General features: G+C 40.6%; 1 protein-coding gene across 1 annotated transcript in view; it reads right to left on the bottom strand.

Moving 5' to 3' along the window:
- Positions 1-12,580: 12,580 nt before the first annotated feature.
- Positions 12,581-21,290, bottom strand: part of LRRIQ3 (leucine rich repeats and IQ motif containing 3) — a gene marked incomplete at its 5' end in the record, with an annotated part of 83,318 nt that continues 74,608 nt past the window's right edge. The window contains 2 exons of the mRNA XM_081086059.1: positions 12,581-13,220; positions 17,647-18,370. Coding sequence (XP_080942185.1) covers positions 13,073-13,220; positions 17,647-18,370 — 872 coding nt within the window. The 3' untranslated portion in view covers positions 12,581-13,072. The remainder of the gene's footprint in view (positions 13,221-17,646; positions 18,371-21,290) is intronic.

Below are 21,290 nucleotides of genomic sequence, written 5' to 3'. Positions count from 1 at the left end.
CCTCACCATGTCTACAACAACTGCCATTTATTAAGTGCTTCCTATATGCAGATCCTGAGTACAGGATTTAATAAACACGGTCTCACTTAAGTCTCCTAATAAATCTGAGGAATGCTGAAGTGCTCTTACAAATGCTCACTTCTTGTTATTCAAAAACTGTATTCTATACCAGGCACATTTCCATACTCTAGGAATACAAATCATAGAGGTTTTGGTAAAGTGCTAGAGGCTACACTCAGCAAGCAGTGCACTCAGGGTTTGAACCCATAATCTTCTCTCCCATGCTTTTATTCTCCCACTGTTAATGACAGTTAATCTTCAAAGCTTTAATGGTATCTCACTATTAATTCAACTCGGAGTTGCAAAGTTGAGAGATAAAGGGAGGAAAGGGGTCTGCAGTTGCTCCCATCACATTCCTTACAGCAAAGGAGAAGCATACCTGCTGCACTGGCCTACATCACCTGCTGCATAACTCAGATCCCATAAAAGCGATATGTTGTTTTATTTTAATTTAAAAGGGACTTTTAAAGTGGCTAAATATTAAAAGTCAGATTAGGAAGTTTATTTTTCATGCATCTGATTCAGTGGCCATTTATTGATATTCTGATGTTGTATCTTTTCTTGGTTGCTTTCCTAGGAAATAATTCTATCCCTTCTTGGTCCCAACCTCAAAATTGGTAAATTAAATCAGCAAGAGCTCCTACTCTATGGGTTCACGGCTGACATGCCAGGGTTAAAGTTAGGTGACTTCAACTTAAGATACCAAAAATGAACAAAGCAGAATCATGCTATCTGTCCATATTTACTCACCTAATGAAGGACAAGATATTATCTGGATGATGCAGTAGAGTATAGTAGTGACTAATCTGATTTTTAGTTGCTATCATACTGACAGGTCCAGAATCCCACCCTTTTCCCTTTCTTTATTTTTGCACAATGCTCAAATAAATCAGTTCTTTATTCATGGAAAACTTTTTCCACATTACTGAAATTGAGAAAAAAATTTAAACCTCTATATCACCGTGTTCTGGGTTGCCGTTTTAAATATGCCTACACTTTTTCATTTGGAAATCACATGGAATTCTGGACTGAAGCCTCTGAGGATATTTGGCCAATTATGCCAAAAGCTCAAGACAAATGAGACCCCTCTGAGTCATCCAGTTTTGCACACAATGGAGAGAAGATAATTGATCATAAAATAGATCATTATCTAAGTCTTACTTTTAACAATAAGATTGTTGAGTTTTTTAACTGCATGAAAAATGCACTACTGTGACAGTCTGAAAATTACTTTTACAATTTCAAGTAGGGCAAGGTCACCTGAAAACTTCTTGCGATGATTCCCAGCCTATCGGTGTAGCTAAAGTTAAAAGTAAACACTACAGGTTATTTTTATGTCTATTCAAGAGCTGCTTTTTTACACCTGAATTGATACAATCTACCTCACTCTATTTACCTGTTTTAGTTATTTTTATTGTTTCTTACTTCAAATCCAGAAATGCTTTCCTCCCCATCCCCCTTTTCTTTGCTTATTTCCAGTTTGGGGGAAGCTTACAGGTGGTATGACACCAAAATGGATATAATCGCTGCTGCTAACAACACTCATCAATTGTCAATTGTGTGCATGGGTATCAGATTGCATTAGACCCTGTGGAATGTTCTAAGGAGATGGTTACTTTGCTTCTGGTCTTCATGAAGGTGTACTTGAAGGTCATATAACACACTTCTTGAAGCATAAGATATGCTAGAAAATACATTACAAATATGTATTGTTCACTAGGATTCCATTGCTAATAACGGTGAGAAAAATAAGTATCAAAAGGGCCAGGAAAGACCCAAGCATCTAATGATAACTTGGCAGTTACATTTCACAGAACACCTAACAGTGTCAAGCCCTAGAGCTTTACCACATTATTTCCCTTAATCCTCCGGACAACTCTGCCTACAGGGTTTATCCCCATTTTATACATGATGTAACTGAGGCTTAGAGAAATTAAGTATTTAATCAGGTCCTATAGCTAATAATGACAGAGTTGTGTTTGAACACAAATTATTCTAAACGCAACATCCAAACATTCCCCACTTCCCCACAGGGCTTCTCAAGCTTCTTCGCCTGCCCAATCTAGTTTTCTGAACTATTTCCCCCTGCTATGTTGCCTATACCCAGTCTCTGACTTCAGTTATGATCTCGTCCCCTTTCCTTTGCACCTTTCTCCCTGCACTGAACTGTGTGTTGTCAACGAACTGGATGACACCACCTCTGCCACCAGATACCGCAGCTTCCTTACTTCGGACGGCCCCAGTCTCTCCACCGGTGCTGCAGCACTCAGGGCCCGGCCGCCCAATCCTCAGGCCTCCCCTTCCTCAACTCCTCAACGCCGTACTCATTCTGTAAGCCCTGAACCCCTTTACTCCAAAAACACATTTTGAATCTGAGACTGATACACTCCCCAATCTACAAAGCTCCTATTTCCACCTGCATTCACAACATTGTGATCCATTTTTTAAGAGACAATTCTAGGGAAAAGGTACTAGCATTAATTGAGCAGCTTCTGTGCCTGACATACGACCTCTGCTGGGTCTTTTGCATCTTATCTGGTTTTATTGCCAGTAAGTCTTTATACCTAGAGCAGCGGTGGGCAAACTACGGCCCGCGGGCCAGATCCGGCCCATTCGGCTGTTCTATCCGGCCCGTGGAGCCGAAAGAGCGGAGGGTTCTCTTGCTCTCCCCTCCGCTCCTTCACTAGCAGCAGTGTTAACATGTATTAGTTCACACAAACACATGCTTTTGTTCCGGCCCTCCAGTTCAGTTTAAGAACCCATTGTGGCCCTCGAGTCGAAAAGTTTGCCCACCCCTGACCTAGAGTGATTGCTCACTCTCCTGAGCATCTGTGGTACTGACTGACTCAATTCAACAAGTGCTTATCAAGTGCTCATTACTTATTAGACACTATCTGGGGTGTTGATGAGAAAATGATGAGAGGACAAGTCTCAAACCTCCAGAAACTTACAGTCTGTGAGGAGAAAGTCAATAGGCAAACATAGCATTATGTGATTTAAAAAAAAAAAAAAAGGCAGCTATGGATAGGGCCGTATGCACAGATGGGAGGGACAGGCCTCAGGATGGGAGCAGAAAGGGTGGAGTGAGAACGAAACTGTGCCTAGGGAAGGTTATGGAGGCAGGCTCTCAAGTATGAATATGGGTGAGCCAAAAGAAAAAAACAGGTGGTAGCGCAGAACAGGCCAGGCCCAAGGGCACTGCCTTCAGAGTGTGTGTCGGGGACACTATGGGGTAAATGCCAGGCAGAGATGCGGCTGAATGCAGGAGGAGTGAAATCGTAAAGTGCTCTCTGTGTCATGCTATGTTGTTTAGATTTTAATCTGATCACAATATGAAGGCATCAAGGGTTTATTTCTTTAGATAAAGAGGGTCTTTGTTTTACAGGGTTTTTTTTTAATGTATCTGAGGTATGGAGACAGAAGATGGAAGGATAGTTAAGCATTGCAGTCTATCCAGGTGAAAGATGAGGAGGGTCTAGGCTAGACTAGTGATGGCATAAAGTATTTCGGTTTGTGAAATAGATTATAAAAATTTTTAATACAGGGGCCTACATGGTTTTAGATGAAGGAAAGAGGGGAACAGTGGAGCAGTGGGATCCAGGTTGATGCCCTGGGGTCTGCCTTGGAAGGTGGGACATGGGGAAGAGCAGCCTTGGTGGGATAGAAGAGATGGGGTGCAATTGATTATATGCACAGCACACTTTCAGATGGGAAAGCCCAGGTTAAGTGTCAATACCAGCCAATCCGGCCCGTTTGAAATGAATAAAACTATTGAAAAAAAAGACTGTACCGTTTTATGTAATGATGTTTACTTTGAATTTATATTAGTTCACACAAACACTCCATCCATGCTTTTGTTACGGCCCTCCAGTCTAGTTTAAGAACCCATTGTGGCCCTCGAGTCAAAAAGTTTGCCCACCCCTGGTCTATACGAATCGGGATGTACTGCATATTTCCTTTACTGTCATTTACCTTTTTGTGTGCGTTTTTCATTTGACCAAGATTTATTTTTTAATTCGTGTGCAAAGAAGTATTGCATTATAATTCTTTGCATTCATCACAGGTCAAGCATGATATATTGCATATAGTAGGAACTCAGTAAAGAGTTGTTTGACAAAAGAATTGATTGATCCATTGTTATGGGCTGACTATAATACAAACAGTAAAATTGGATAACATTTTCCTGAGAAGACTTCGTAAAAGTTTTATGTGTGAAGATTAGAAGACAAGCATCATAGGACATTTCTGAAAATCTTCTGCCACAAGTATTTTTTAAAAATATATTTTATTGATTTTTTACAGAGAGGAAGGGAGAGGAATAGAGAGTTAGAAACATCGATCAGCTGCCTCCTGCACACTCCCCACTGGAGATGTGCCCGCAACCAAGGTACATGCCCTTGACCGGAATTGAACCCGGGACCCTTGAGTCCGCAGGCCAATGCTCTATCCACTGAGCTAAACCGGTTAGGGCTACCATAAGTATTTTTATATGTTCTCTAAATACTTAGTATCCTAGAATATATATATATATATATATATATATATATATATATATATAGCCAGCCTGCAAACAGCCATCAGCCCCTCACCCAGGCTGGCCAGTACAGCAGTGGTGGCGGGAGCCTCTCCCACCTCCTCAGCAGCGCTAAGGATGTCCGATTGCAGCTTAGGCCTGCTCCCCGCTGGCAAGTGGACATCCCCCACGGGCTCCCGGGCTGCCAGAGGGAAGTCTGACTGCCAGCTTAGGCCCAATTCCCCTGGTGAGTGGGCCTAAGCCATCAGGTGGTCATCCCCCAAGGGGTCCCAGACTGAGAGAGGGCACGGGCTGGGCTGAGGGACCCCCTGCCCCCAAGTGCACAAATTTTTGTGCACCAGGCCTCATATATATATATATATATATATATATATATATATATATATATATATACAATATATAGTTATTATATATATTTGAGAACAAAGATAGTCTTATTTTGCCCTTTATTTTATTCAAAGCTATTTTCATGGCACATAATAGGTATTCAACAAACATTTTAAAAAAATGTATGAACCATAATCACTAGGTCATGGTTTATGTACCAAATTATGTACTGCAATTACTAGGTTACAGTTTATGGAAGCAGATATATATATATATATATATATATATATATATATATATGATACACTACAATGACAAAATGTAACAGCCCAATTTTAATAACAGGCACACTAAATAATAGATGGGCTTTATGTAATTTTTACTGTCCAATGATCACATAGTATCTTTGGTTGCTATCTTTGTGATATATTTGTAGTTGAAGTCTGTTCCTTTACATCTGAGCAGTTCTGCCTCCATCTGCTAGTGATGCCAGATGGAGGAGAGGCAGGGAGACCAAGAGATTAATGAAGCAACTCATCAAGTTGTTCGAAAGGCAAAAATATATAAGAAAATCAAATCTGTTGAAATGCCCTTTCCAAAGAGTGATGGTTGCATATTTGTATAAGTTTAAAGTTTCTGAGAGGAAAAAGGAAAAAAAAAAAAACTATGGGAAAACTTCTGGGAGATAAAGTTGTTAATGATTTGTAAACATGTCCATTTTGGTAAAACACATAGTATCATCTTCTCCCCAGTGTCTATGTTGCACCCTGGTAGCAGAGGGCATTAACTCTTTCTGACCACAAGGGTGAAACTAACTACACTGGGGAGTACAGAGTCCATTAGTGGAAATGGCTCCCCAAGGCTTTTCATTGGTGATGGATTCAGACACCATGAAATAAGGGTGCATGCTAGTCTTTTCAAAGAAAAGTCAGTACTTCAGAACAGGGATATTGCCTGTTATTTATAGGAGGTAGGGAAAGGCAAAATCAGGTGAACTCTGCTGGATCTTGCAATACTTTAGAAAGCAAGAGTGAATTGGAGGGGAAAAACACACATATCATATTTTAGGATAGTATCAGACTTCAGCCAGTGGGAGGTAAAATAAAATGCCCCTCAAACAGTACTGTGATGCAATAAGTTATGTTGTACAACTCACCATACAAAATATATTCTGGTAGAAATAAATTAATTGTAAATGGTGACAACATAAAATTGCATGACAAAAAATGATATTGGTAATATTACAAAGAAAAAATACGGAATGAGAAAATATGTTTAAATAACAATCATAAGAAGTGAATAAACCTATATATATAATCAAAAATAAATATTATTAATTAAGGAATCATAGAAACTTATTCATTAGAATTAGGTCCCCCTCACTAAATAAAACTCCTATTTCCTCAAAGTTCCTTACCAGCTGCTTCTGAGGCAAGTGTCATGTGGATTTATAGTTGATAGTAAAATTCTCCCTGGGCCTAACTTTACTTTTATCTACATTTAATTCCTCAAGGTCAATTTTTTGTTTAAAAAATATCAATCCGAGTAAAAAGTCTGAGATCAAATTTTTTGCTAAACTTGGCACACTTGACAAAATATACAATTTTTGAAATGTCAATATTTTCATTTAGTAAAAGCAGCAATCAGGACAGATCATATATATATCTATATATATATATATATATATATATATATATATATATATATATATATATATAACAACAGAAATAAGGTATAGTGTTAGGGGTTTCTTGCTGCATAATTTAGCTTGCTTTTTGCTTCATACAGGAATTAGAGTCATTGTGAATGGTCTATATTTCTTCATTTAGCCCTTCACTCACTTATTCAGCAAACATTTATAAGGGTTCACTACATGCCAATGACTATTGTAATTAGTAAACATATATGGCGTAGACCTTAAATTTCCATGCATGTATAAAGATCAGAAATGTAGTCTCCTTGTGATGATCGGTTAAAGAGAATGCCCAGCCCAGCCGGTATGGCACAGTGGTTAAGCATCCACCCATGAACCTCTTACCTGCCACTCAGCATTATCTTTTTGTTTTCTTTAGTTATTTAGCTCACTTTCTAAAAGTAAACTAGATAAAAACACCTTCTCTCTCCCTGGCTTGGGAAATTATCCTGTGTATTTTCCCCCTTTAGGCAATTGAACCCCAAAGATGCTTCCTTTGACTGAATGTCTTGAGCCACTGATTTTCATAGCTTCAGTCATTTTCAGTAACTTTCATTTGTACATACACACTGGCACCTGTGTATTTATATATCCATGGAAACACATGCATTCCCCCGCAGATGATGGACACACCCAGTACGTACATTTCATGATGTGTTATGAGTTTTTCCCCCATATATTAAGATGGATATAATAGGCACCTTTACCGCACGACAAAGTAAGGTGCACAAGGTCATTGTCTACAGATTTCCAAAACACAAATCAGCCCCGTTGTTGAGATCCAGTTCATCTCAGAGGCCACGTGTTGTACTCGGAAGCAAATTAGCTGAATAATTAAAAACCTGTGCTAATGCATTTTCTGGAGTTAGCATTCTTTGGCCCTTTAAATAGAAGAAAACTGATGTCTGCAGGATTAGCAGGTGGCTTTTCTATTTTTCAAAGCACTGTATTTTGTGCATCATAGGGTTGTGGCATGATTGTGGCTGACATTTTTACAGGGAGCCTGAATGAAATCTTCATTCTAGCAGCAGAAGGCCAGCAGGAGGCGCGAGCAAGGCCAGGAAAAGTGCAGTTAGCAATTATGCATGCAGGTAGTGTTAGGGACTCTTTCCAAATCTGTGATGGAGTACTTCATTCTTTATTCAAACTCTCCTAATCACTCTTCTTCTTTATCTAAAGAACCACATTTTGAGAAGAAGCAAGATTCTTTAAAAAACATCATCTCTCAAGTTTGTTTGTTTCCCTCTAAATGTGTGAAAGAAGGAAGAGTAGGAGGTTTTTGAAATTACTATAAAAGGGGCTTTTAACCTAAAAGTTGATTTCTCAGCAGAACAGTTGAGGTAGTTAATTCAAAATATAAGTCAGAAAAGAGTGTGGGTATTTTTTTTCTTAATTAGTGGTACTGAATGCCTGTATCTTAGTTTTATCAATCTGTAGAATATATTCATCAATCTGTCGTCCCTACACAGGTCACAGAAATGTAATAAAAACACGTATCTTAAGGGACAATCCTTTGTTCATGTAACATCCAAAGACTAAATAGAGAACATTTAAAAATATCCTCTTTCATGAATTTTTAACACAAAAATAAATAATAATATACAGGGAATCTACAGTCAAATGAGTGGAGCAGTACATAATCAATTTGTTATAATGCCATGAAACAAGTATTATCATGGAGCAGTTGGAAAAAACTCTTACAGAGCATGCCCCTTGATTTTAGAACAACGATCAGCAATTCTCCAAGTAAAAAAGGAAGTTGTAAGGGTACTCCAAGCAAAAGAATTTGAGAATTATCAATAGTTCAACAGCTGGAATATTGGAATTGTGAGTTCTGTTGGCAGGAGAGAACTAGAAAGGCAGGGGCTGGCAAGATCATGAGGAATTTTTTTTTTTTCCTGCTAAGTAAAAAGTGAATCCTATAGCAAAGGGGGCCTTACCAAAGAGTAAATTTGCCTTTCAGATGGATATGCAAGACAGATTTGAGAAAAGAAATAGTAAGAACTAAATTAAACATTGCCATTGGAGATTCAGAGAAGAGTTGCGAATGCAGAGATAAAAATGGCCAAGATCTGATTATATAAGTTGTGAAGTAAACAGAGATGTTAGGGATGACCCATAATCTATACTAATAAAAGGATATATGCTAATTAGACCAGATGTCTTCCAGACAAAGCCATGGTAGCAGGGGCTGAGGCAGAGGAGGTTAGGGGCAATCAGACAGTCAGGGGAGCAGTTAGGGGCGATCAGGTTGGCAGGGAAGAGCAGTTAGGTGTGATCAGGTTGGCAGGGGAGAGAAGTTTGGGGCATCAGGCAGGCATACAGAGTGGTTAGGGGCGATCAGGCAGGCAGGCAGAGGAACTAGGGGCGATCAGGCAGGCAAGCAGAGTGGTTAGGGGCAATCAGGCAGGCAGGCAGGTAAGTGGTTAGGAGCCAGCAGTCCTGAATTATGAGAAGGATGTCCTGGATTGGAGAGGGTGCAGGCCGGGCTGAGGGACCCCCCTCCCCATGCATGAATTTTGTACACCGGGCCTCTAGTATGTTATGAAAGGAAAAGTAGTGATTTTAATTTGTAGGATGTTAACTTGAGTGCTATGGGGGACACCCAAGTAAACATGTGCAGTGATGGTTAGAAATATATTTGGAGCTCAGGAGACACTATTAGGATATGTTAGAATATTGGTGGTGTCATAAACTGTGGTCCTGTGCACTGTCAGCCAGGAAACATATATGAACTGAATAAAAATATACATGGAAGCAAGAGTAACTCCAGCATTTAAGGAAAAAGCAATAGGAGCCCCACTGAAGGTCAGAGGGTAAGAAAGAATATAAAGAAGAGCAGCATGTGGTGTCATGGAAGATAAGGTGGAAGAAGATATGTCAAAGAGGAGGAAACAATAGTAGCCAATGCTTCCATATTCAAGGAAAATAAGGACAAAAATATGTTAATTTGATTTAACCAATAGCAGATTATTAGTGATTTTGTTAAAGGTGTGTACACTGGAGTGTCATAGGAAGGAATGCATGTCGAGTTTATAGGATTGACATGTAAAAAATATGACAGGATGTTTGTGCATTTAAATAAGACTTGAATTGCCTAAGATATATATTTAGCATATAAGAATTCAATAAATGTGACAAAAGGGACAGATAGAAAACTACAACACAAAGGGAATAACAATTCAAGTATTTAAAAATACACATTTATAATAAAAATAACATATATATAAGCAGTTTTTCTGCTATTTTTTGGATGTAAGCTTTAGGAAAGGTATTTCAAGGTAGTTCCCCCAAGGGAAGACGTACTAAATTACACCTGAGGAAAACATCAGTGAATGTATACCCTGCCTTTGGAAATATAGGAAACATACTAAAATTAAAGATGTAATCTAGAGATACTTATTTTTGATTCTTCAAAATAGAAATAGTGGCATTAAAGGCCATGAGATTGACCTGTAATAGCACATAAATAGGAAAACAGAGCTAAAAAAAAAAGCACTGTGTGTAATATAATGTCTGTCTTACTACAAAGTAACAGAAACACAGGGATGAGTAAAATAGTCTTTGGCTTCAAGAAGCTCATAGTTTCCCAGCAGGCATGGCTCAAATGGTTGAGCATTGACCTATGAACCAGGAGGTCATGGTTCAATTCCAAGTAAAGGCACATGCCTGGGTTGTGGGCTCCATCCCCAGTGGGGGGCATTAGTAGGTGGCCGATGATTGTCTCTGATCATTGATGTTTCTCTCTCTCTCCCTTCCTCTCTGAAGTCAATAAAAGATCATATGTATTTATGCTCATAGTTGAGTGGAAATAATCAAGAAGGAAATTATTGATTACCTGCTGGGTATAAAGGCTATAAAAGTTCCATATGGAATGAGAGCATAGATGAAGGGCAACAAACATGCAATAAATATATTGATTGAATGAATGACTTATATTCAGGTCTATCAGACTAAAAATTCTACTATTCCTTGATGGTGTCCCTTAAATCTTTCATAGATAGTTGACAAATCCTCTGATAAGTTCATAGAGAAGACTTCTGCCTCTATTCCTACACACCTTTATTAAGTGCTTACTCTTTGGAAGGCACTGTGTTACTTTATGTGTTTTCCTTATTTAAGTTTTGTAATAATACTATATGATATGAATTATTATTTTCATTAAATTCCAAAAAGATATATATTATTTCCAAATACCAAACAGAAAACTGGGAAAACAGAAAAATTATCTAATTTGTTATGGGAACCTATATCTGTCACACTTTTTACCACCTCACAGAATCTCCCTTTGTTCTTTTAAAGAATAACCAGAAATAATAAAATGACTGGCTCATTAGTTACCTTCAAATTAACAGGAAAGTGGAAGCTGATGACATGAACTTAAACAGATGGCTACCATTTTACAAAAATTAAAAAATTATGAGCAATATTTTTAGCAGTCCAGCATAAAAACACAACTGATAAAATGGTTATTTAATTTTTGGAAATTTACCATAGACTAATAAAATTAGAGAATTTTAAAAACTTCCATATATAATTGATGAGTATTAACAAGAAATTTTGAATGGCATTAGCTACATTTTATTATGTGAGCAATGTCATAACAATAGTGAGAGATTTGTCTTTCTAAATAAATGAAAACTATTGAAAAGTGACAATTTTATAAGGTATTTTTACATCTTTCTAATAATATCCTTTATTTTTCAAATTTTATACCATGAGTATGTGTTCAATAGACTTAAAACTAGTATATACCATTTCTGTATACTTTATGATCACAATTATCCTATCTAATAAAGAGGGAATATGCTAATTGACCCTCACACTATCACAAAGATGGTGGCTCCCACAGCCAATAAGGAGGGAATATGCTAGTTGACTGCCCTGCCCTCAAAGATTGCAGCCCCCAAAGCCAATAAGCAGGGAATATGCTAATTGACTTCCCAGCCCTCAAAGATGGTGGCACTCACAGACACAACATGGCGGTGCCCAGTCCCCTCAGCCCCGCCAGGGCCTTGCTGCGTGCCTGCCTCTGGAGTCCCCCAGTCCCCTCAGCCCCCCAGCTGCCCAGGGCCAGCCTGAGGTGCAGGCAAGCCTCAGATGGCGGCTGCCCAGCCATCCAAGGCTGCCTGAGGCTCAGGTAACTAGGGAAGGCTGAGGCTTGCACTGTCGGCAGTGGCAGCAGCAGAAGTGTGATGGGGGTGTCACCTTCCCCTGATCGCCAGATCGCCTCCCACCCCTGAGGGCTCCCGGACTGTGAGAGGATGCAGGCTGGCTGAGGAACCCCCACCCCCTTTCCAGTGCATAAATTTTCATGCACCAGGTCTCTAGTCTATATAATAAAAGCCTAAGCGACCATTACAGCAAAACGACCAGAACAACCAGTCGTTATGATGTGCACTGACTACCAGGGGGAAGATGCTCAATGCAGGAGCTGCCTCCTGGTGGTCAGTGTGCTTCCACAGGGGAAGCACTGCTCAGCCAGAAGTTGGGCTCATGGCTGGAGAGCGCAATGGCAGTGGCAGGAGCTTCTTCCACCTCTGCAGCAGTGCTAAAGGGCAGGGAGCTGAGCAGTAAGGATCAGCGAGCAGGTGGGTGGTGGGCGATAAGGAGAGAAGGGTCCTGGACTGTGAGAGGGATGTCTGACTGCTGGCTTAGGCCTGCTCTACAGAAGCGGGCCTAAGCCAGCAGGCGGACATCCCCCAAGGGCCCTCGGACTGCGAGAGGGCACAGGCTGGTCTGAGGGAACCCCCCCACCCTCTCCCAGTGCACTAATTTCATCCACTGGGCCTCTAGCATAATTATATGTGTCCTCTCCCACTCTCTTTTCATCCCATATGTGCAAAGGAAAACACCTAAAATACATATACAAAATTTTATAATATCTAAGAAAGTTAATAGGAATGTTTAACTTCTATTTTATATTTTAAATTTCCTGAATTTTCATAAAAACATGAGTCACTGCTACAGTGATGAAAACTTTATTTTGAAAAAAATTCAGATATTGTTTTGATAAAATGAACAAAAAATATAATTAAATATATGAAAGCAGGGTAATGAAATTAATCAAGGTACACAGTGTCTTATTAAAAGCCAGCAGTTACGACTGAAATAACTAGGATAAGAGTGCCAGAAAACTGAAAATAGCTTTGTTATACTAGGATATGAAACAATATAAGCAACACCTTTTGCAATATTTCCTGCTATAAAGGAAATCAGTTTTAATTGTTCCTTGGACATCTGGATATATATGGAACATTTGAGGTGCCAAGTCAACTTGATTTAAGTTAAATTATGATTAGTAAGAGAAACATGTTAATTGCTCTTTATATTTTTAAGAAGATTTATATACAAATCCATCTTGTATTTCTTCTTTCATAATATTATTTTAAAGTCCTTTAATTGAAAATAATGGCTATATTTCAAAAAGACCATTGGATATGCTCTGGTTCATTCTGTCATTTTCTGGGAGTTTTAACAACCACCTTTGTTTTCACAGTTTCAATTTTTGCTTTAGCCTCTTGTAATCTTTCACAAGCTTTCTGAAAGGCAATCATATCATAAACAAATTTTTCTTCAGAGTGTCTTTTACAGCTTTCTCTAGCCCTAAGAGAGAAAAGTAAAGATTATGGAGTGAGGTACTTTTAAATTACTAAAATCATAACATTTATTCAGATATTTAATGATAATTACATATATTAAAAATAGACATATACAAATAGGAATAAAGACAGAACTTCACTTATTGCATAGAATTTTATTATAACATTCACTAATATTTATTTTAGGCTATTATTTTTAATAGTTCTATTGGCTATAACAAAATCCATACAAACTATGGCTTAGATTTCTAAAGAGGCATCTAAACCAGATTATGACATGATTTGCAGAACTTTTACTCAAGCCTCACTAAATCTAAACTTCCAGGAGTCTGGTTTTGTTGTTGTTGTTTTTGTTTTTTCAGTTTTCTTTTTACCTACTCTCTTCACTTGTTTCACCCAGCCCTGCAATCCTCTTCACTCTGATATCTGTCAGCCTTTTCTCTCTGAGTCTGTTTCTATTTTGTTTGTTAGTTCATTTTGTTCATTAGAGTCCACATATAAGTAAAATCATATGGTGCTTCATTCTCTGACTGGCTTATTTCACCTAGCATAATGCTTTCCATCCATGATACCACAAAAAATAAGAGCTCCTTCTTTTTTATATCAGAATAGTATTCCATTGTATAGGACTCTGTTATTAACTGAACTGTGTCTCCTCCAAATCCATACGTTGAAGTCCTAATTCCCAGTACCTTAGAATGCAACTGTATTTGTAGAATAGGTCCTTTAAGAGGTAATTAAATTTAAATTAGATCATATGGGTGAGCTCTAATCCAATATGAGAAGATGAAGAGACACCAAGGATGTGCACACACAGGACAAAGGCCATATGAGGACACAAGCCAAGGAGAGAGGTCTGAGGAGTAACCAAACCTGTCAACATATTGATCTTGGACTTCCTGCCTCTAAAATTGTAAAAAAATAAACTTCTGTTTCAACCACACAGTCTGTAGTACTTTGTTATAGTAGCCCTAGCAGACTAATACAGACTCTAAGTTAGAGAAAGATGAAGCAGGTTACACTGTCAAACCTGGAAATGTCAGGGACCTTAGATTAACTCATTCACCCCTCCTCATTCATTTAAGAGTTATCCTATATAATAAAGAGGTAATATGCAAATTAACCCTCACACCCTCACAAGATGGCTGTCTACAACCAGGCCAGCAGGGGGGTTAGTTAGGTATGACCAAATGACTGAACAGCAGGTTGCATGGGGTGACCCGGCTGGCAGGAGGGTTAGTGAGGGATGACCAAATGACTGAACAAGGAGGCTGTGTGGGCCAACCAGGCTGGTGGTGGGGGGGTGCAGTTGGGGGCAACCAGGCCAGCAGGGGGGGGAAGCTGTGGGTGATTAGGGTGGTAGAGGGTCAGTGAGGGGTGAATAGGCCAGCAGGGGGAACAGTTAGAGGTAATCAGGCCAGCACGCAGAGGCAATGAGGGGTGATCAGGCTAGCAAGGGGTGGGGGGAGGCAGTTAGGGGCAACCAGGCAGGCAGGTAGGTGAGCGATTAGGAACCAGTGGTCCAGGATTGTGAGAGGGATCCCATATTGGAGAGAGTGCAGGCTGGGCTGAGGGGACCCCACCCTGTGCATGAATTTCATGCATCGGGCCTCTAGTGTATTATAATGTTTGTCATATTCGCTAAATTCTATAAAGATACATATAATATGATATAACTATGAGAAGCTTATAAAAAGTAAAGAGAAATAAAGGTTTTTAAATCTAATCTAATAATAGACAAACAGGGTAATTGATTGTACTTTCACTATGCCTCCCATTGGCTAATCAGCATGATATGCAAATTATCTGCCAACAAAGATGGCGGTTAATTTGCATACGTAGGTGTGAAGCAGAGTAGTGAAGGCGCTGAAGGCAGCTCTGGCCGGAGCGAAGGCCTGGGTACCGGGTGCTGGAGGAAAACCGATGCCGGCAGCCAGGGGAAGGGAAGGCCTATTGCACAAATCTTTTCGTGCAACAGGCCTCTAGTATATAAATAAAATGCTGTAGTAACATAATGAAAGCACTATGCAACAAGACAGTGAAACATGGTGAAAACTGGCAGGGGAAAGATAAGACAGGCTTCAGTGCTAAAATAAAAGCACAGAGGGCAGCACAGCTTGGCATCCCCGAGAAGTGGCAGCACTCTATTTGTAAGGGTCAGACAGTTCTGGTAGGAACAGTAGAGCAGATAAGCCCAGAAAAAACAGACTTATATAGATCATCGTGTTCTTTATATATGTTTAAGGGAACTCAAAATCTAGACTTGGGGAGTGAAAAAGAAGCCTAAGTCTATAAAGTCTAATTAATTAAAATTAATTACCAAGTGGCTTTGGACAAGTTCTTCACATTCCCTCTACCTCATTTTCTTCATCTTCAAAGGGGAATAATCCAACTCAGAATTCAGTAAAGGACTAAATGAATTAACACATTTAAAATCCTTAGAGGAGTGCCTGAAATTTAATCATTGCTTTTACTGGGTAGATAACAGTGGCATTCATCAGGACAGAAAATATAGGAGAACAACTAGATAAGGAAAAAGATTAGGGTTCTGTTTTTGTAAAATTGGGTTTAAAAAGCCTGGCTATCCATGTGGCGATGAGAAGAGAGTTGAACAGAGAGAAGCAATGGCTTGTGGTTAAGAGTACAGGAAGTAAAGCCATTCTGCTTGGGTTAGAATCACAGATCTAGAACTTATTGATTGTACAGTTTTTGAAAAGTTATTTTAAGCTCTGTCTGCATCATTTTCTTCATCTTTAAGAAGGGACAATTCATCTCAATGGATTTAGTAAGAAGTAAATACATTGAAAATCTTTAGAGGAATTCCTAGAATATAACGACCACTCATTGAAAATCAGCTATAACTATTGTGTCTGAAGCTTGGATAATAGTCTTGCCTGGACATGTAGCTGAGTAAAAGTCATGGCAAAAGGGATTTTGCACCTGTAATTAAGTCTAAAAAATGTATTGAAATAGCCATCCTACAGATAATAATTATAAACTGTGGAAAAAATGTTTTTTTAAAAACCCAACTATTTAAAAGAATTGAAGAGAAACACAATGATTGATTATAATTAGATAGTATAACAGGGTCAAATAATTGGAAAATAAAATTATGAAATTAATTCTATTTTACAATACCATAAAAGTCCTATAAAATACTTGGACTCAAACTTAATAAAACTATGAAAGGCCTGTCTTTGAGGAATATATATGGTGAAAGTAAAGGAAGAGTTAAAAAAGAAAAGCTTTTAGACATAAATAAGTATACAAGAGTTTCAAATTTAAGAGGTAAAGCAGTTCCAAGTGATGAGAGGGGTTTTGTTATGTCTTTGGAAATGAGTTCAAAGGTTTTTGGGGTTCAAGAGTATTTAGGTTAAGCAATTGAGAGGGTTGTTCTTATGAATTTGGAAGTGAACTGTAATTATAGAAGTTGGATGAAGGAAAGCTTTATAAATCAAGATAAGACCACAGTTAATGAAGAGGGTAGTGGAGGAGGTCAATTAATGACCAAAATAAGAACAAGCAGAGATGATGTAATTGGACAACTGCCTTATGTGCCACAAATTCTTGCTAGTTGATACTCAACTTCACAGTGGACACCATGCTGTTCTGCCCTGAGCAGTGTCATAACTTTTTCAAAGTATGGACAAGAATATTTTGGAAAACTTATGACCAGCTTGTACCTGATACATAAGTTTTTTAATTTCAAAGTCTCTTTTTAATTCATTCTTAAATGTCCCTGTGGGTATTTTGTAAATTTTCTAAACTAGAGATTTATGGTTCCCCTTTCTTCTTTCATGCTCCCTCACTTAACAGCAGGAATAGGGAGGTAATGTCTCAGTAATGACTTCACTAGTTACTGAGATTTATCAGAATGCTATTAGGTCAAGTATTTGAACCAGAAAGAAAATGAAAAAGAATTGAAAACTGAAGTCTCTAGACAGACAACATTTTTGAGTCTCAGCTCCTTTCTACATGTTGATACTCCAGCTTTATTTGAAAATGTTTATAAATGAAACTCAATAATACCTTTTAGGACAACACTGTATTGTCTTATGTGCTTTCAAAGATAATATCTTTGCAGCAGTTTATAAGAGAAGATAATTCAGTTAAGATACATGAGGAAGCTCTTAACTCTGCATCCTCTACAAATTAATGATGGCCGGACATTCAATTTGCGGTGATAAACTAAGCTGATTATATTCTTCTAATACTGATTTGTATTTTGATATACCACAAAATCTGAAGATAGAGTTGTTTTATTGTCTCATCTTTAGTAATATATTAGGACATACTTGTCATTTTTGGTTGTTTCTGTTTTCCAAAGTATAAGATGTCATGTTATAAAGTACTGTTTAATAGATCTCAACATTTAGTATGTAGTATTCACATGAAATTGACTTAAACACTTATATCAAAACTGTACCTACCTAAGTTCCTTCATGTATTTACGTAAAATCTTTTGAAGTTTTTCTGTTTCTCGTTTTTCCTGAACTATCAGATGTTTCTCTTTTAAGAGATCGTTGTTCTTCTTCAATGTCCTCATTTTATTTACACTTCTGTCCCAAATAATGAGCTCATTATTTAAGCTTTGAATTAATAAACGGTCTCTAGCTTTTTGGTCTTTTTCTTCTAGAAACAACGCTCTCCTCTCTCTAACTTTTTCAAGGTAGTTGGATCTGACCTGCCAAAGTTGGTACAAACCATCCTGAATTGCCCTGTTATCTTCTGCCATTTGTTTTTGTACAGCCCGTTTTTTCTTCTGTAACATTTCTTGAACACTTAAGTTGACTTTTTCTTGGGCAGTTTTTGCCATGGTTATAGCTATTCCATTTTTCTTGGGGCTTTCCTGCTTCTTTTGTTCTAAGTGATATTCGTCAATATCATAAAGTGTTTTGAGCTTTATACCAGTTCTGTGTATCATAAAAAACTCTCTTCTTGCTTTCTTCTCCAACAGCACGTGTGGTTTGGTAATTACGGGTTTTTGATGAGTAGTAGAAAGTGGCTGTGTATATGTAGGAAAAGAAGCTTGTTCTTTCTTTTTCAATACTACATCCTTCAATGAATCTGAAGAATGTATGGGTAGTTTGAATACTGATATCCTAAAACTGGCAGGCAAGTCTCCATCCTCAATTTCATCTTCAGACTCCTGACCTACATCAGGGAGCAGACAAATATAATGCGTGATGTAAGTGTTAACCACAGTTTATTTTCTGTCTCAATTGTCTTGAAAGATACATTAATGAAATTCACAAGAACCTATTATCTACACTAATAAAAGAGAAAAATGGTAATTGGTGTACGACACTACCCTTTTCATTGGCTAATCAGGGCTATATGCAAATTAACTGCCAACTAAGATTGGCAGTTAACTGCCAACAAGATGGCGTTTAATTTGCATATGTAGGCACAATGCAGGGAGGCGAAAGGGAAAGCAGGAAGAAGCCCCCTGCCACTGACAGTGATCAGAAACCCAAGGGGGAGCTAAGAGCTGGGGGGCAGGGCAAAGGCGGCCCCAGGCCATGATCGGAGAATCAGGTGCCTTTGCCGCCCTGGCCAGTGATAGCAGGAAGTAGGGGTGGAGCCAGCGATGGGAGCTGGGCACGGTCGAAGCTGGCAGTCCCAGGAGCTAGGGGTCCCTTGCCTGGGCCTAAAGCGAAGCCCACGATCGCAGGGCTGCTGCAGCTGCTGGTCCCCGCTGCCCGGGCCGGACGCCTCAGCCAGAGGCATCCTGCAGGGGCAGGGGCGGAGCCCGTGCGATCACGGCGCCCCCCGCTGTCACTGCAGGTCCCCGCTGCCCGGGCCGGACACCTAGGCCAGAGGCGTTAGGCCTGGGCAGGGGCGGAGTCTGCAACCACGGGGAGCCGGGGGTCCCCTGCCCAGGCCTGACACCTCTGCCGGAGGCCTCAGGCCTGGTCAAGGGGCCGATCCAGTGACTGGTGATCGGAGGGTGATGAGGGTCAACTCCTCTGGCCGAGGCATCAGGCCTGGGCGGGGGGCTGCCTGGGCCAGAAGCATCAGGCCTGGGTGGGGGGCGGAGCCGGGGATTGGGAGGATGTGATGGTCCCCTTGCCTAGGCCTGAAGCCTGGGTCAGAGGCGTCAGGCTTGGGCGGGGGGTGGAGCAAGTGATCAGAGGGAGATGGGGGTCCCCTGCCCAGGCATGATTCCTGGGCCAGAGGCCTCAGGCCTGGGCAGGAGCCAGAGCCAGTGATCGGGGGGAGATGGGGGTCCCCTGTCCAAGCCTGACACCTCTGGCGGAGGCCTGGGCAAGGGGCCGATTAGGCGATCGGAGGGTGATGGGGGTCTACGCCTCTGGCCGAGGCATCAAGCCTGGGCAAGGGGCAGAGCCAGCAATCGGAGGGGTATGGGGGTCCCCTGCACAGGCTTGATGCCTGGGCCAGAGGCATCAGGCCTGGGCTGAGGGCAGAACCAGTGGTGGGGGGAAATGAGGGTCCCCTGCCCAGGCCTGACGCCTCTGTCAGAGGCGTCAGGCCTGGGCAAGGGGCCGATCCTGTGATTGGAGGGTGATGGGGGTCAACGCCTGAGGGCTCCCAGTATGTGAGAGGGGACAGGCTGGGCTGAGGGACACTCCCCCACACACACACCCAGTGCACAAATTTCATGCACCAGGCCCCTAGTTTATATTAAGAAGTATTTTTCCAAACTAATGTTCCTTTTCAATTTATGAGTCAATAGTGATTTTAGAAAGAAAATCACTGTTGAAACATTTTAAGACAGAAATGCACTGATTCCTGTGTTTCCTGCATTCTTTTTTAATTATTTAACTTGCACTGACTCAATAGCAGTATCTTATACTTAATCATACATATTATTTTTATATATAGTTATCTCATATTTGCAAAGAACTCTCTATCTGTTTTACCTTGTTTTTCTTAACTCTGGTAGAGACTAATAGCTGCCAACAATGTTGTTTTTCTCTTCATGGGACACACAAAGGAAACAAATATCTCAGCTTCCTTTGCTATGATTGTGACCATGAGACCAGGCGCCCTCCAATAAAGTGTGGCAGAAGTAATATGTATCATTTCTCGTTCACGGATATTTAGAAACAGATGTGCCTCCTCCTTCTTTATTCTTCTGATCTACCGCACAGAGATAAGGTCCTCGAAGATAGTAGTTACACAAGGTGGGAGGACCCTGGCTCCCTGAATCATTGCTTGAATAACTACTCACTGATAAGGATTATCTAACTCACACTCTATGGAAACCAGAAATAAATGGCAATTATGTTTGAGTCAATAAAAATTTCTGGGGAGGAGAAACTAAGATGGCGGCATAGATAAACACCGGGAAATAGTCGCCTCCCACAACAATTGAAAATTAGCCCAAAGGACGGAGCAAACATCGTCCAAAACAACAGGAAGGCTGGCTGAGTGTAATTTCTACAACTAGAAGAAAAGAAAAGCACGCTGAGAGCCAGAGGAGCTGCGGAGGCTGAGTGCAGAGGTACGCGGCAGCTCGCGCGCGGAAAGGGGGTGGCACCTGAGGACGCGGCTGTCTTTTTGAATCACAAGCTCCCGACTGCTCTGATCTCCAGTTCCGGGAAGTCTCTGGGGACCCAGGTCTCATACGGGGAGAGGCTGCTCTCTCAGGCGGCAGCGGGCGAACTTGGGGGCAGATTTCCCTCGGTGGTGCTTGCAGCCATTGCCGGGACACTGAGACGCGCGACTCCGGGCGCGGAGAATCAGCCATAGCTTCTTTCTCCGGCCTTTTGCCTCCCTGAGACCCCGCCCCACCCGGGCTGCGGCAGAGGCTTTTGCATGTGAATGCCCCAGAACTTTGCAACCTGATAATTACCTAACTGCAGCCGGGCCAGCCAGACCCAGAACTTCCAAGAGAAGGCCCAAGGCCCCGCAGCGGCTTGCATTGCTTCACAGCTGAGCCTCTTCGTAGTTCCTGCTGTGTGGCCTCAGGCAGGGGCTGAATTAGCACCTCCTTAGATCCAGGAGCCACTGTACCCAGTGGTCAGAGGGGGACCATTCTCCCACTTCAGACACAACTGCTTCCCACAGCCAATTGGCCTGGAGGTCAATTCCTCCCAGTGATCCTACA

The sequence above is a fragment of the Myotis nattereri genome (assembly GCF_964212035.1).
Source record: "Myotis nattereri genome assembly, chromosome: 3".
Taxonomy (NCBI): domain Eukaryota; kingdom Metazoa; phylum Chordata; class Mammalia; order Chiroptera; family Vespertilionidae; genus Myotis; species Myotis nattereri.
The sequence above is the reverse complement of the archived record's forward strand: the minus strand, read 5'-3'. Positions and strand labels throughout refer to the sequence as shown.